Raw genomic sequence first — 14,511 nt, 5'->3', positions numbered from 1 at the left:
ATATAAGAAGCGTCAATATACGTTTTGAGTGAACTTGCAAAACCTAATTTATGATGATGAGCGTCACTATACCTTTACAATGTTTTATATATAGGCTATATATATATATATTTGCATGGTATTTGTTTTCTGAATGTGCGTGTATTATTTTCGTGTTATAGCATGTTGTTTTCGCTTTCCTTGTCGCCGTATTTAGCCTATTTGTAAATCCTCTCGCCAACTCTGCACGAAATCAATTTCAAACGTTTGTCATCATAAAATATTTTACAATGTCTACGTTATCACTTCCAGCATAACAAACTGACACGTTACCTGTCGCGTAACTTAATTGTCAAAGTAGCCTTGATAACGAAATTGCCCAACAAGTACACCAGAGGTTCCCTAACCGTGACACAGAAAGCCTAACGAGATAACGTTTAAATGTAAAAAAAATATCTAACAGGTCCAACTTGGATGGGATCAATATACCATATTGCTGCGTTTTTCTCCTACTGAATCATGTGTTTGGTCGGTTTATCCTACGCCGTGGTGTATTTAGGATCGAGTAAAGATGGCCATAAAATATTTTGTAGCACAACCTAGGTCACTATTGCAATCATGTGGCTGACTGTCGTATCTATTACTTGATTGTCGTTTTTTTTTCATGTGTATAATTGGCATATTTTGGATACAATTAGGCCTATACTGCCCATATCTTATACCAGGGGTCGGGTCAGTCACGCAGCCTCTTTACAAACTGCAGTAACTATATGACATACCGAGTATTATGTTATAGTACCAAATAAGAAGACAATCTAAATAAAATGTCCCTAGTTTGCAAAGTTTTACAGAATTATGAATAGAACGATGTTGTCACTGAAAAAATAGTACGCGCGCTGATGGCGAAAAAAAACAATGCGTAGGGCCGCATGCAAGAGCAGGGTGAGCAATGCGAATTGTGAGTATGGCACTTAGTTTGCTAAATTCTGCAGTAAACCCAAAATTGTCATTATAATAAGCAAATGGTTATACAACATAATTCCAAATACATATCTCCAGTTTTTCACAATTGCCTTCCTCAAACACATTAGTCAAGTTTTTTACATGTTAAAACTGGCAAAGCTTTACCCACTAGCAAAAAATTATGAGTCCACCAAAACATATGAGCAGCACACAATCTAAGAAAACCTTCGTCAGACTGCTAAGAAGTTTTGTTGTGTTTACTGACTATTTGTGTTAGAGTTCATATATATGTTGCTTAAAGGAGTTTTTGTGTTTAAAAGTTAAGCAGAGTATTAACCTATCCTGCATTGTTGATGTACAAACAGCTGATTTAGATTAAAGCAATATAACAGGCCAATAAAACAAATTATACTGTATTCATAAAAGGAAACTGGAACATTTAAACAAACATGTCTTTTGTCACAGGTTTCCCTTAGCTGCCACAGGCCTGCTTTGGTTTAAGTTCTAACAACTGCAGAGATTGTTGAATTTGGGAATTTACTTCCATTAACTTTACACTGATGCTGGGTGCACAATCTTTGGTACCCAATATAACTTGATATTCTGCGAAGTCATAAAATAATAATTGTTAATTGAAAGTCCCTTTAAACACAAAAAATCCTTTTACTTGGAAATACAAGTGTATTTCAGAAGAAAGATTTGGTAAATAAAAACTAATGAATTTTTATGTGACAATATAACAAGTTTATCTTAAAGTGCAAATCTTGTTTTTTTAACACACCAGTTAGGTTAATGCATTAACAATTATGGTTAAAAATTAACATGGACCCTACCTTCTTTGCAATTAATTTTCACATAATTCCAAAAATACAGGTACATTAAAAAGGCAGAGCATGAATCATTTTCCAAACCAAATACATATGGCCATTGTTTCCTAAGAATAAAATAACACAACAAAAAAAAGAAACAGTTTAGTAAAGTTAACCTTTACCACTTACCGTAAAACATTTAAATATTTAAAAGCACTTTCAATATCATTTTTTCCAATCAAATCAACTAAATGCTTTACAGCATCAGTTTCATTGCAATGAATTATCATATCTCCCTTGTGTACTTGATCTGACACAACATCACTGTGCTTGTATTCCGATTCAAACAAAATAAATTTGCGATACATGGAGTTCATAGTGTCAGAATTTGGTTTGTCCTTGAAACAAGCCATGTTTTATTTGGATGTTTTGATCTAAGTCAGAGTTGTCCAACTGCAGGCCCGATCTAATTTTCGCTGGCCCACGAATTGTAACCTGACTTGGAAACACAACTTTGTACGACTGCCTTTGCATGGCCATAAAATTAATCGACCACAAATGACACATTAAATAAAGATTATTTTGTGTTATTGTACAAGCAAACAATAAGTTTGTATCTCAATAAATTTCGTTCTGTAATTCCAAATATACATGTAATCCAGATTTCTTATAATAACACTGGCCTGCGGGATAAACTAACGGTTTGTTATGGCCAGTGTCAAAATTTGGTTGGACCACACTGATCTAAGTTATCAACACCATTTCAAAAGATTGTTGTAATAACCCAAACAATTTAGACTCTGGTTCAGTTATCCTGAACTAGAATAATTTGATTTTTAACATAGCAGTAATTGCATTGTGCGAGACCATTATAAATAACACTAAAAAATGCACCACAAAAAATTATTTATAACAAGCATGTTTGTATCAAGAGTAAGTATGACAAAAGAATTTGGGTTTTCGAAAGGCTACCTGAACATTGGATGAAGACACCAAGTTAACCAATGTATTAAACTTCTGGAAAAGTACTAATATTTCAAAGTGTAATTTGTACATTTGCTGACACAGTTCCAGCTGCTGTAAAATAATGGAAGTTGTGTTAACTTGTAATAACTCAAATATATAAAGTACCTTCTGTTCTTTGTCGTACTTATCAGGATGAGTGTCACATGCACAAGCAATGATTTCAAGTGTGTTGTTTACATCCTTTTTTTTTACTTGAAAAAAATTGATATGTTCCTGAATGCAACTGAATGTTAGTTTTGCCACAACTATTTCACAGAATTTCTGGAATAACTGATTTACTTGTAAATCATGAAAGCCAAATGTCAGTGCGGACTTGTGGCGAATCAAGGTGTTTGGTGTAGCAAGACAGACAGGGCATACAAGTTGTTCAGGGAGTTCATCTAGCATGGAATGTTGCATATTAAGAAATGATGAACACCTACATTTTCAGTTTTTAACACATGTCAACAACGAAAAGGTCCCTAATTTAGAGCAATATTTAAACTCTTTGACCAAAGTCCATTTGTCAGAATTGATTATTGCAATATTTATTTGATAGAGAATCTTGGTGGCAACTGACTAATATTGGATATTAAAACAGCAAATTTATGCAATTCATTCACAATAATCAACCAAAATGTAACAAAGAAATAGTACAAGGCAAAACTCTTTGTGCAGGAAAAAACTTAAAACTGCAGTTTATGAAAAACATACTTCTTGTTACCATGCATAGCATAGCAGTAATTAAAATCACCAACAAAAGGATATTAAAATGACTTGAAATTCCTGCCAATTTTGAACCCAAAACTGAACAGCCTTTTTTGCATTCCGCACTAAATGACACACAAAGATGGTGATACATAGATTGGAATGCCATAAATAGTTCAATGTAAGTTTTTCCTTTTTTATCCTTCTCCATTGCCTGCATTAGGGCATTCCACCTACAACAAACAATAAACACAACGGCTGTGAATATGTCATACATTTATAAAACATTTGCTTGTGAAAAAGCTGTAATACCTGTTGATCTGATCATCTTGAAATTGATCATTTTTTGATTGTTGGCATATTAATCTAAAAGAACAAAAATCTGTTACTCAAAGGTCAATAAAAATTTATAATTATGTTTAAATAACCATTCAGGACAGGCTTGGACAACTAAATTAAAAAAAAATTAGATTGGAATTAAAATAACCAATTTCCCCAAAATACCAAAATTTAATTCATATTAAATTGGAATTTATTCACATAAGCATTCTCTTATTTTGGACATGACCACATGAAAGAAAACAAGCCTCTACTGGCTGTCTTTTTAGTCTTCAGATGAGCCACTATACTGGTTATGGTCAAAACAAACACTGGCTAGGTCCGTTGTGGTTGTCTTCCTTTATAGTTCCTTTGTTTTAGGTTCAGAAAGATTTCCACTAAATCTCACTCTTCTTCAGTTAGCAACCAGTCAGCTTTAAATTGTTAATCTAATAATGTTGTTAGGCAAAAATCTTCTTGTTCAAGATAAGGATTTCTCCTCGTGATAACTTGATCAAGACTTTGTGAATGCACAGTTTCAATATCATCCCTCCCTTGACTTCTTCAAACTGAACAGCAAACACATTATTGTTACATTGTGTACATTGCTGGTGAGGACCCCTGGTTCTGACAAGTTCTCCAATAAGCTCCCAAAAGCTTGCGATACTCTTCCGCAACAGCTGGTTTATTTGTCGCCACGTTGGATGCTGCTTGGAATATTACTTGACCGTCCAGTTGGCTAAGGAATGTTTGCTGCTAGTGCGATGTTGCAGAATTATATGTGTGTAAATAAAGTTTTGGTGGGTTGCAGATAGGATTCCTTGTTTTTTTCATTTCCAATTTAGCTCATCAAAAAAGAAGGTTCAAAAAATCTGAAGGGACATAAACTGGCAATTTCCTTTTCAATTCTGTTGGTAGAACTTTTCCTGTTCTAATTAGTCATTGTTAATTTGTCACAGTTTTTACCTGGAATAAAGTGGGGAGTCGATGGCAATATTTGTAACTTCTTGGTTAATTGAGATTTCATCATTAGTTCGGAATGCCAGAACTGTAACACAAAAGAATCTGTTACCATAGTTATGAGCTAAGTTTAACTGTTTATATAGTATTGCAGACATGCATCAAGTTGTGTTTTACATTAAAATAAATAATGTTAAAAGATGTCTGTTTTTTTGCAGATAGCAGTACCAATTGATGAATATAACAACACACAATTTCAGCCGATCTATAAACAAATTAAAGGTTTATGTAAAATCCAGCCTTTTTAATGTAGCTGGTGCAGATGGTTTAATTGCTGCATTAGACTAATGTTGTATCTTAACACGCCAGATTTAGACCGAATATGTGCACGTCAAATATAAAAAAATTTTAAACATCATTTTACTTGATACTAAGAAAGGCCCCTTTACAAGAAGACTTTCTAAAGTATTTAAAAGCACAATAATATATCAATGTCAATGCATCACATATGGTTACTTACATCACGAACAAAAAATTTACTTACATTTCATAGCATTTAGAAACATGTTAACATTCACAATTTAGCAATATAAACAGGAATAACTACCTGGAGGAGATGGTGAAGTTGAGCGAATGTAATATGAACTAACATTTGTTGTCGAAAGAGTGTAGTTTTTTTGCTCTGCGACTTGCTAAGAATAAAACACATTAATAGTAAAACTTAACATGTAACATTTCAACCTACAACAGTTGCAGTTTCCTCCAAGTTAGTTGTTGAAATTATTTGTGATTCCTTAGAGAGTACATCAGGATCACTGAAATCACTTGACACACCAACCATGCTATTTACGGTAACTACAGACGATGAGTCACTATCTACTTTTTCATTGTCCTCCACGTCTACTACCTGCAAATGACAAAATATGATGATGTGGCAAATTTAATGTTAAATTTACAATACAATATACATAATCATTTGTAGTTTGTACCAGAAAACATAACAAACAAAAGGATACTATTAGGAAAGTTGGGTGTTTTGTGTTTAATAGACATTGAAGTGTTTTATTAGAAATTGAAACTTTAGTAAATGTTTTAACAATATTTCTTATACCTCCCTCTCAAGAAAGCACACTAAAAAAAAGGAAGCTGAAATAAACCGCTTTGTTTCTCAGAACAATGGAAATGGCACTGCCATTAGGTTGCAGATTAATTTGAGATAGAAATGTCCTCAAACTGCTCTTATTTTTAATTTTCTACAGGTGTTTTAAAATAATTCTGTTTCCATTAAATATGCTTTGTCATTGGTAGCAGATTGCCTACAATCTCTGAGAAAAATTGATATGTTCTATATTTCAAAAAAAATGTTTTGACTGATAATGGCATAAGTTTCTGTCAAAAGGGCCATTTTTTTCATCCTTGACCAGACAGGAATACTTCCTCACAGGGTTTATAGTTTTTTACACAATAATATTTTATTTTTGATACCTTTAAACAAAACTATACAAATAATTTGTTACAATGCTACTGTTACCCTGTTCTTGTTTATTTCATTGAATTTTAAAAACATACATTAGTTTCATAGAGGTAATGCTTAACATAAACTTACTGACCGTAGTCAGATCAAAAACTTCCAATGGGTCTTCAGAAACATTCAAATCTTTGTCATTCAATGGTTTGACAGAGTGTGATCCCCATGTGGGCATGCCAATATTAAAGTTGTCTGTAACATCACCCTTTAAATACATTAATAATAGATGTTTATCTTTATTAAACTTATTTGTATTATGAAGCTAACCTCCATTTCAAATTCATTTAGAAAATCAAAATCCCGCAAAACTCCTTGAGAGTTCATGTCATCCAAGAAATGATTTGAATCAACTTTGTTTCCACCTGTAGAACAATTAAGATGCTAAAGGCTTAAAACACTGAAAAAATGAGTACCTGAAAAGGTGGACTTTTCAAAACTTTCCTGGGTGGGTTCTTGTTTGTTTGGAATCATTTCCTTGCGTGGCTGCAGCAAAGCACAGCTTTTGTAATCAATTGTATAATCATTAATGGGTTTGACAAATAAACGTATTATTATCATAGACTATATATTACATGATGTTTTTTTTGCATTTAAACTATACAGTTGCTGCTTTGACAAAAATCTATTTTACAAGTTTGTAGACAACTTGCTAAATCCTAAATAAATTTAGTTTTGGAGTGCACATACATTGTTACTACAGAGTTATTGATACTGAAAATTTTAAAAGACATACAATGAACCTAAGTTAATTTGGATTTGATTAGAGATGTACGAAAATGTCAGATAGTTTTAGACCATACAGATAGTATCGAATCGTATCTGTTGCTATGTCAGTATAAGGAGTGATACTTTTTTACATCACTGAGAAGTAAATGAAAGCATCATTTATATTATCGTGAAGGACGAGTTGCACAAGATTACAACACATAGTGATGACAAGATAGTCACAGCTTTTGTGGTTATAGGTTTGTGTGAATGAAGGCAAATGTGCTTTTATTGGGTAGGACACTTGCCTTTCCTCAACACTTCTGTTGGTTGTTTGCCTTTTGAAAATTAGTTGTGATTATTTCTACAGAATACAAATCAACCAAGATGATTGGATAAAACTTTGACTGCTGATGACTTGATGATTTTTAGTGCATGTTTAATTCATGAGGATTGAAAATAAAACACCAATATCGGACAACCCTAGATTTAATACATTGACAAACCCATCCAGGTAAGGTGATGTTCCAGATTATATAAAGGCATATTTTACATGGCACAAATTGAAGACATCTTGGACATATCAGCAACAACCAAATGCAAAATTCATATATTTTAAACCTTATGTGATGATTAGCTAATAATCCATGAGAGTTGACTGACAGTCAATCAGTCAACTGATTACAATGTTGTGAAGTACAATGCACTTTTCTAAGTTCAAGCAGATATTTATGAATAAACATACAACTAAACATGGTTTAGTGTTCAAATGTGCAGTTACAACAGGGTGTTAAAAGGGCAATATATATCCTGAATTGGTGGTAATCCTAAGCTTAGTTAAAGACAATGATCCCAAATCATTTGTACCTCCAATTAAACACAGCGATACGAAGATCTGATCAACCAAGGTTTAGTGTATACGTATGTAAGATTAAGCATGAACAAATTTTGTAAAACATGTTTATGCATAATCTACCTACCTGCAAAGTTTTTAAAGCAGCAGATTTGTTTTGTGTAGGATTTTGAAAGAAAGAACATACATTTGCCATGACTTGAAATCGGTCACACCACGCTGGTTTTTGTTTTTTCATTAGAGATTCACATTCTATGATACAAAATGTTACTAAATCCTCCCAGAAAGTGTTAAACTTCTTGTAATGAAACAACATAATAAACAAGTATATAAATGCCCAAGTCATGATTTGCATTTGCAGAGTATATGACCATACATTGTCTTTTTCATCTTCAAAAGACAATTTTTACACATATTTTTGTAAACAAGATGTTTCTAGGGTTGCCTTTTGTGTAACAAAATTGTGGTTGGTCACAATGTTTAATAGTTCACACCGGTGAAATAAACATTCGTGCTATTATATAAATCAAATGATTTGCACAGAAAAATAAAAAACATCCAATGGGAATTTTAGCTGTACTATTTTTTATGTTATCTTCATATATTTTCTTGTTTAAATACCTAATTTTCTGCTTTTTTCATAACTCTGCAAATTGATTTGGTCCAATTGGAAACTCATGGTCAATCCTGGAAGTCCAATAAAATCTTTTTCATCTACAAAATTTTTAATAATTAAGACATTTGATAAAATGTGCAAAATTTTTTTTTTAAATATTTTGTATTTATACTTTGGGTACCTTTAGACACATCATTGGTTGTGGAGGTTTGCGGAGAGACAAGGTGAGAGGATCTTGTAACTGCAAGCTTTAAAATTCCAAGGGCTTCGTTCCAATATTTACCCTTATTGCATATTTATATTATTTTGGGTAAGTATGAAATGTAAATTACACATAAAAAATATTCCGAAGCACAGTATAATGTGAATGACAGGGCAGGGGTCTGCAATCTCTTTGAACACAAGATGCAGGTTCACAAATTGTGTCAAAGTAGGTTTGATTACATTAAAAGGTATTGAAATATCAAGAATAATCACCTAGCTTGCAAAACACTACCATCTAATAAATCTGTGATTTGGTTGCTTGTAAATTCATACACTGGCCCTAATAATAAACATTTGAAGTGGTGTATGTTACAACTGAGGTTAATGGGATAAATTACACAAATTAGTCATAAAATTCTTTGTATCTCAGAACATACATGTATATGCTTGGCAACCATTTTTAGAGATTCTTCAACAAAATCTTCCTTTAACTCCTTTGACAATGCGGTAGATAATGTATACAAACTTAACATTATTTGCAAGCACTGTTGGTGAAAAGAGTATCCTAACAAAAAATTCCAATAAATTTTCTTTTCTACACTATGAAAACAATTAACCTACCCTCATCAAGCATTTGTGTCAACAGTTTTATCTGGTCACCAAGAGCAGAAGGAAAAGTTTCATAAATATATTTGCAGACAACACTGATCCAAGTAGTTGCAGGTTTATTGTAGGTTTTGTTCACATATAGACTCATGACATGGGCCAAAGACTATTCACAACATTTGTAACATAAAAAATATATTCCAATAAAGTTTCAATAACATATATGGCTTAGATTTATGAAATAGTGGTACCACATGCATTTTGAACACATGGCACATTGTAACTGATGACAAACAAATGTTGCAGGTGAATTGAATTGCAGACTAAACTGCCTGAACATGATACACATTACCAGCAATGCAATGATTTAAAAAATCCCGAGTTAATTATAAAAATTGTTCATAACATATTTGTTAGTGTCTACCACTCTTGCAATGTTTATGGCAACATTATTAGGGATTTCATCACTCACAATAGTAAATATCTTGATAATGTAATAAACCAATACCATTATTTTTTGTTTATAATTATGGGCGTATCCAGAGGGGAGGTCCGAGGGGTCCGGACCCCCCCTCCCCCCCTTTTGTGAAATATTTTGGTCTGATTTGATAGCTTAACAACCTAAAAAACGCATCTTGCTTGCATTCGCCATTGTTTCGAAACATGGAGCATTGTTACCGAACACTTGGCATTATTACCAAACATGTTGCATTGTTACGAAACAAGTGTCATTTTTGTGTCAAGCCTTTCTTTGAAAGTAGTAGCAATAAAACTACGGCGCAAGCACTACCGCAAAAAGTCGCATTAAGTGTTCCATAGTGTTACACAATTTCACCAGCCAGGAAGCCTCTGTTTATGTGACGATTGGCGCGAACAGTGGCGTTCGTATTTTGCGATTCTCGGCCATAATTAACCTTAGTTTACACCTGAAAATCGGGGAATTCCCCCCAAAAATTGCACCACCCCCTTTACAAAATTCTGGATACGCCTATGTTTATAATACCAAAGAATAACACCTTCTTTCATAGATTATATGTTACACACCCAAAACTTACAGACAAGTATGCAAATTCAAAAATATATAAACTTTTAAACCGTAAAAAGTAGCCAACTCGAGACCTGGGTGATATTTTGCCATAAACATCTTATGAAATACATACACATACCTGAAGCTTAAGGTGGTCTTTGAAATCAACAACACAAACTTGGGCTATTTGCTGTGCACTTTCACAACAAGCATGATCCGGTAAGTTAAACTTTGACACAAGGTATGGCAAAAGAAGAAGAACATTTGTGGCAAACGCATTACCTGTCAGTATTATATAGAATAATCAATTATTTGTATAAAAACAAATATCTAAAAACAAAATATAAACCAAACATTTTTTTTGTACAGCTTTGAACCATTGAACATATTTACTTAAAAATATGCATGGCAAACTTTAGTCGCTAAATAATTACATTTTTGTGTATAAGCTGCAGACAGATGGCCACTGTTTCGACCTAAAAGGTCTCAACAGTGCAGCTTACATTTTTGTCTACACCAATCAACAGCTTATTTATTTCTGTCGAATACAGAAAAACAACCAAACTCCAGTTTATTGCTTTTTGACTGTTAAAAGTTGAATTTATCATGTACATTTTCATTTTTTGTGTGGTTCTAATTTACGTGCATTGGTTTGGAAAACATTACCTCAATTTCAAATTTAGTGGTTCATCTTACTATATAGACTAATGTAAGATAGCCCCCTTTGATTTACATTCTACAGAGAAGGATAAAATCAAGCGACTAATACAAAAAAAATTTCTGTCACATTTTTTAAGTTCAAATGAAAGTTTGTTTTCTTTGAATTGCCTGTTGTCGCTATGAAATGTTAAACAGACAGACGACTCAGGATTATTTATAATATATTTTAAGTTAACTACAATCTTTGACCAAAAGTTCTTAAAAAAAATCTCTTTGGACAGTAATGCAGTCACTTAAAATGTTCAATAATTTTAAAAATTGGTTTTCGCAAAATTACATTACCACAGTTTTCTGTTCGTGATTTTTCAGCATAAACATTAAAATGGCATACCATTCCGTACAATTCACAGAAAGCAATGTTTTTGGTCAACACAGTGGAACAACAAAAACAATATGGCAAAGTTTCATGATATGGTTGTGCTATTTATTTATTACATCAACAAATTGTTTCAAGGGATCATCTTACCTCTAGTTAATTAAAAAATAGTTTTTTAACAACTTCAAAGTTCATAAAGACCCAAAAAAGTGTGCTAAATCTATTGTACTTAATTATCATTACCATGTCCTTTTACAGAAACTATTGACAATTGTGTAAGTGTGGTCACATGCGTCAAGGCAGAATAGGACAGATCAAATGTTTGAGATGATAAAAGTCCTTTAACTAGGAGAAACTGAATTCCTTCAAACGTATTCCATTGAAAAATTTGAATATAACTGTAAAAACAAAATATTGGTAGATTAAAATAATTGGGAGTAAAAAACCTTGGCTAAGGCTAACATGCAGGACACATTAAGCAAACATATTTAAAGTACTGATCATTTTTGTATGAAATGGTAAAACAATTACAATAATTAGTGTTAAACAACATACCAACATTTTACAGGGCCGGAATAACAATATTATTTTTTATTTTTTTTTAAAACCAACCAAGTAAAATTAAAATTGGTATGTTCATCACACAAGAGTTTCCCCGCATTGTAATCAAGCAACTGACAGTCTATGCCCAGAAAAATGGTGGCTTTTAATTTTTTGGTATAATCTGTAAGAATTCACATATGTTTGGACCTAAACTAGTTCCCAATTAGATGTAATGCAGCTATCCAGTGTCGCTAAAGCAGTAAACATGGTAAGAAACTATACAACACACATCAAGGCTTCTTAAACTTTAAACACAATTTTGGCATTGCCAACGAAAACCGCCTAAGATCCATAATGGGACCTATGTTTTATTACCATTAATCTGGTAAACATGAATATGTGAATTTCAAACCACCTAAAAAAGAGAACCTTGCAGCAGGACAAAAATGTATTTACAGGCAACTTTTATTTTAACAAAATAAATTTAAATGAAAATTTGTCGCTGCTCTATTATGTTCTGTGTATAGCATAACCAACTTACTCATAACAATCAAGGCACCAATCATAACAATCAAGAGAAACATAATACAATATCTTCGAAAGAATCTTCAACCCCAACAAATATTCATACTCATATTCTGATTCCATGACAACTACAGAAATCCAAAATATCTGAACAAATTTAAACACGGTATTTATGAAAAAGGGTAAAAGAATAAAAACACACCTGTAGTAAGCACTGATTTTCAATGCTTGGAAGTGGCTGCAACATATCTTTAGTGTGATCTTTTTTCTCCAAATATCCCTGGTTGCATCTTGCAGCTACAATTTTTTTTGAGTAGTAAATTAAAATACAAGTTTAATTTGTTAAAATACGAAAAATTTGAATCTAAATCATTGTTTACAGCCACTGGTTTAGGCTTGTAACATGATGCTATAACATTCTTTATAACACATTGTGAAATGAAGTTCTAAACCTATGCAGAGGGATTATGTTTAAATGAAATATATTTGTACCTTTTTCCTTAGAACTAAAGCTTAAATCACCACCCACAACATTCTCAATCTTACACTTCAGTGTAACAGATCCTGAACGTTTATGAGAATGTGATCTTGCTGGGCGTTCTTTAAGAGCAAATGGAACTTTGGAAGGAAGTGTTTGAGGTGCAACAAACTTGTTGTTACCATGAACAGACTTTCTAAAATTAAAAATTATTTATTTAATTGTGACACAAAAATACCACATAAATCACTAAGGTATATCTGGACGTTGTCACAAAATAAGAAATTTTTGTTTTAATTGATAATCTGATTCATAACCATATGTTTTATATTCTTTTGTTATTATTCATTTTTCATGCTGATTGAGTGAAAAAAATGATGGATATACGATTGGGGCCCTAAATTATGGGGTTTGTGGCTCAAAAAATTTGGGAAAGTGTACCCAAGGGAAATAAATATGCTGAAAAAGCACCTTGGGAGAGATATTGTATTCATCTACAGCAGTCACAGGATTTATATTGTTTAAGAAACTGATCCAAGATTAAAAACTCTGTTATCAATACGATCCATTTATTTTGAAAACGACAAAAAGTTATACATATCCCAGACCAAAAATATTACTTATCAGCTTTATTGTTTCCATGTTCCATCAACTTTTTTAAAACTAGGTCGCAAGAATGTAGCAATGTTTGCAGGATTTCAATTTTAAGGCTTTGTAGATCATTCTCATCCTTAACATTCTGTTTGGTTGTGAGAGGTAAGACAACTGAGCAAATGTCTTTAGGGCCCAATGGTATTCCAAGAGCTCGAAAAACCTATACCACATTATTAGTGGTTACTAATGTGCATTATTTAAACTTAACAAATACAGACGAATCCTCTCTGGCACATAGCTAATTTACCAAGCTTTTTTATACAATTAAAATAATGTTGCTATGATGTTGAACTACGGCTACAGAGATACCTTTTCTCTTTTGTGTAATAAACTTTGTCTAAAACAACCATAAAATTAATTCAGTTTACATGAATTTAAGCAAAGATATGGTTGTGTTTACACTGATACTACAGTTGTATCATTTTTTCAATCCATGCTTTCCATTTTTCAACAAAACTATTGGGCTGCAAAATTCGCATTGAACATTTCGATCAATCAAATAAATCAATTCTTTCCTAACCAGAATATTTTCCAAGTGAAAGGCCATAAAATGGATTAGGCGATTAACCAAATTTGTCTGTATATAAAAAGGAATGGTAAGCATAACTTACTTGTAAACTGCGACATTTATAATGCAATGGTTTTGCTATCAATGAAAAATGTAATGAATCAGGAGACAATTTTTTGGCCAATGGCAAATCTGGAACCTACAAAAAAACACATGGAACAATTAGATAGAAAGCTTTTATCACTTGACATGCTGTATTGCATAACTTTGGTGCTGGGGACAGAATGATCACAACATAATGTATCTGTACATGGCCTTGAATAACATGGTTGTGTTTTTATACAGCGTAAATACAAAATAATTGTTTTGAAAAACATTTGTGAAACAAAAAGTTTGTGCTCAAACAATTTGTACACATTGATACACAGGCTAATGCTTTGTTTATGGCATGTGTTCATACAAAGCAAAGATGAATAACCAATTATA

The 14,511-nt window shown here is 32.5% G+C and overlaps 1 protein-coding gene across 3 annotated transcripts in view; it reads right to left on the bottom strand.

Moving 5' to 3' along the window:
* Positions 1-1,339: 1,339 nt before the first annotated feature.
* The window catches only part of LOC145912623 (protein furry homolog-like), a 40,347-nt gene continuing 27,175 nt past the window's right edge, over positions 1,340-14,511 (bottom strand). For 2 of the 3 annotated variants that reach the window (XM_083000156.1, XM_083000158.1), the window contains exons 37-62: positions 14,129-14,224; positions 13,484-13,677; positions 12,878-13,059; positions 12,588-12,682; positions 12,402-12,532; positions 11,561-11,715; positions 10,421-10,563; positions 9,270-9,420; positions 9,086-9,213; positions 8,626-8,728; positions 8,450-8,542; positions 7,956-8,080; positions 6,684-6,753; positions 6,538-6,632; positions 6,353-6,475; positions 5,488-5,649; positions 5,350-5,434; positions 4,749-4,830; positions 3,777-3,830; positions 3,525-3,697; positions 3,057-3,169; positions 2,883-2,990; positions 2,724-2,828; positions 1,941-2,149; positions 1,776-1,876; positions 1,340-1,545 (exon numbers count right to left, since the gene is read on the bottom strand). In XM_083000156.1, coding sequence (XP_082856282.1) covers positions 1,415-1,545; positions 1,776-1,876; positions 1,941-2,149; positions 2,724-2,828; positions 2,883-2,990; positions 3,057-3,169; positions 3,525-3,697; positions 3,777-3,830; positions 4,749-4,830; positions 5,350-5,434; positions 5,488-5,649; positions 6,353-6,475; positions 6,538-6,632; positions 6,684-6,753; positions 7,956-8,080; positions 8,450-8,542; positions 8,626-8,728; positions 9,086-9,213; positions 9,270-9,420; positions 10,421-10,563; positions 11,561-11,715; positions 12,402-12,532; positions 12,588-12,682; positions 12,878-13,059; positions 13,484-13,677; positions 14,129-14,224 — 3,207 coding nt within the window. In that variant the 3' untranslated portion in view covers positions 1,340-1,414. The remainder of the gene's footprint in view (positions 1,546-1,775; positions 1,877-1,940; positions 2,150-2,723; positions 2,829-2,882; positions 2,991-3,056; positions 3,170-3,524; positions 3,698-3,776; positions 3,831-4,748; positions 4,831-5,349; positions 5,435-5,487; positions 5,650-6,352; positions 6,476-6,537; positions 6,633-6,683; positions 6,754-7,955; positions 8,081-8,449; positions 8,543-8,625; positions 8,729-9,085; positions 9,214-9,269; positions 9,421-10,420; positions 10,564-11,560; positions 11,716-12,401; positions 12,533-12,587; positions 12,683-12,877; positions 13,060-13,483; positions 13,678-14,128; positions 14,225-14,511) is intronic. The other variant, XM_083000157.1, reaches the window with a different exon arrangement.

Source organism: Ascidia mentula, chromosome 8 (genome assembly GCF_947561715.1).
Source record: "Ascidia mentula chromosome 8, kaAscMent1.1, whole genome shotgun sequence".
Taxonomy (NCBI): domain Eukaryota; kingdom Metazoa; phylum Chordata; class Ascidiacea; order Phlebobranchia; family Ascidiidae; genus Ascidia; species Ascidia mentula.
The sequence above is the reverse complement of the archived record's forward strand: the minus strand, read 5'-3'. Positions and strand labels throughout refer to the sequence as shown.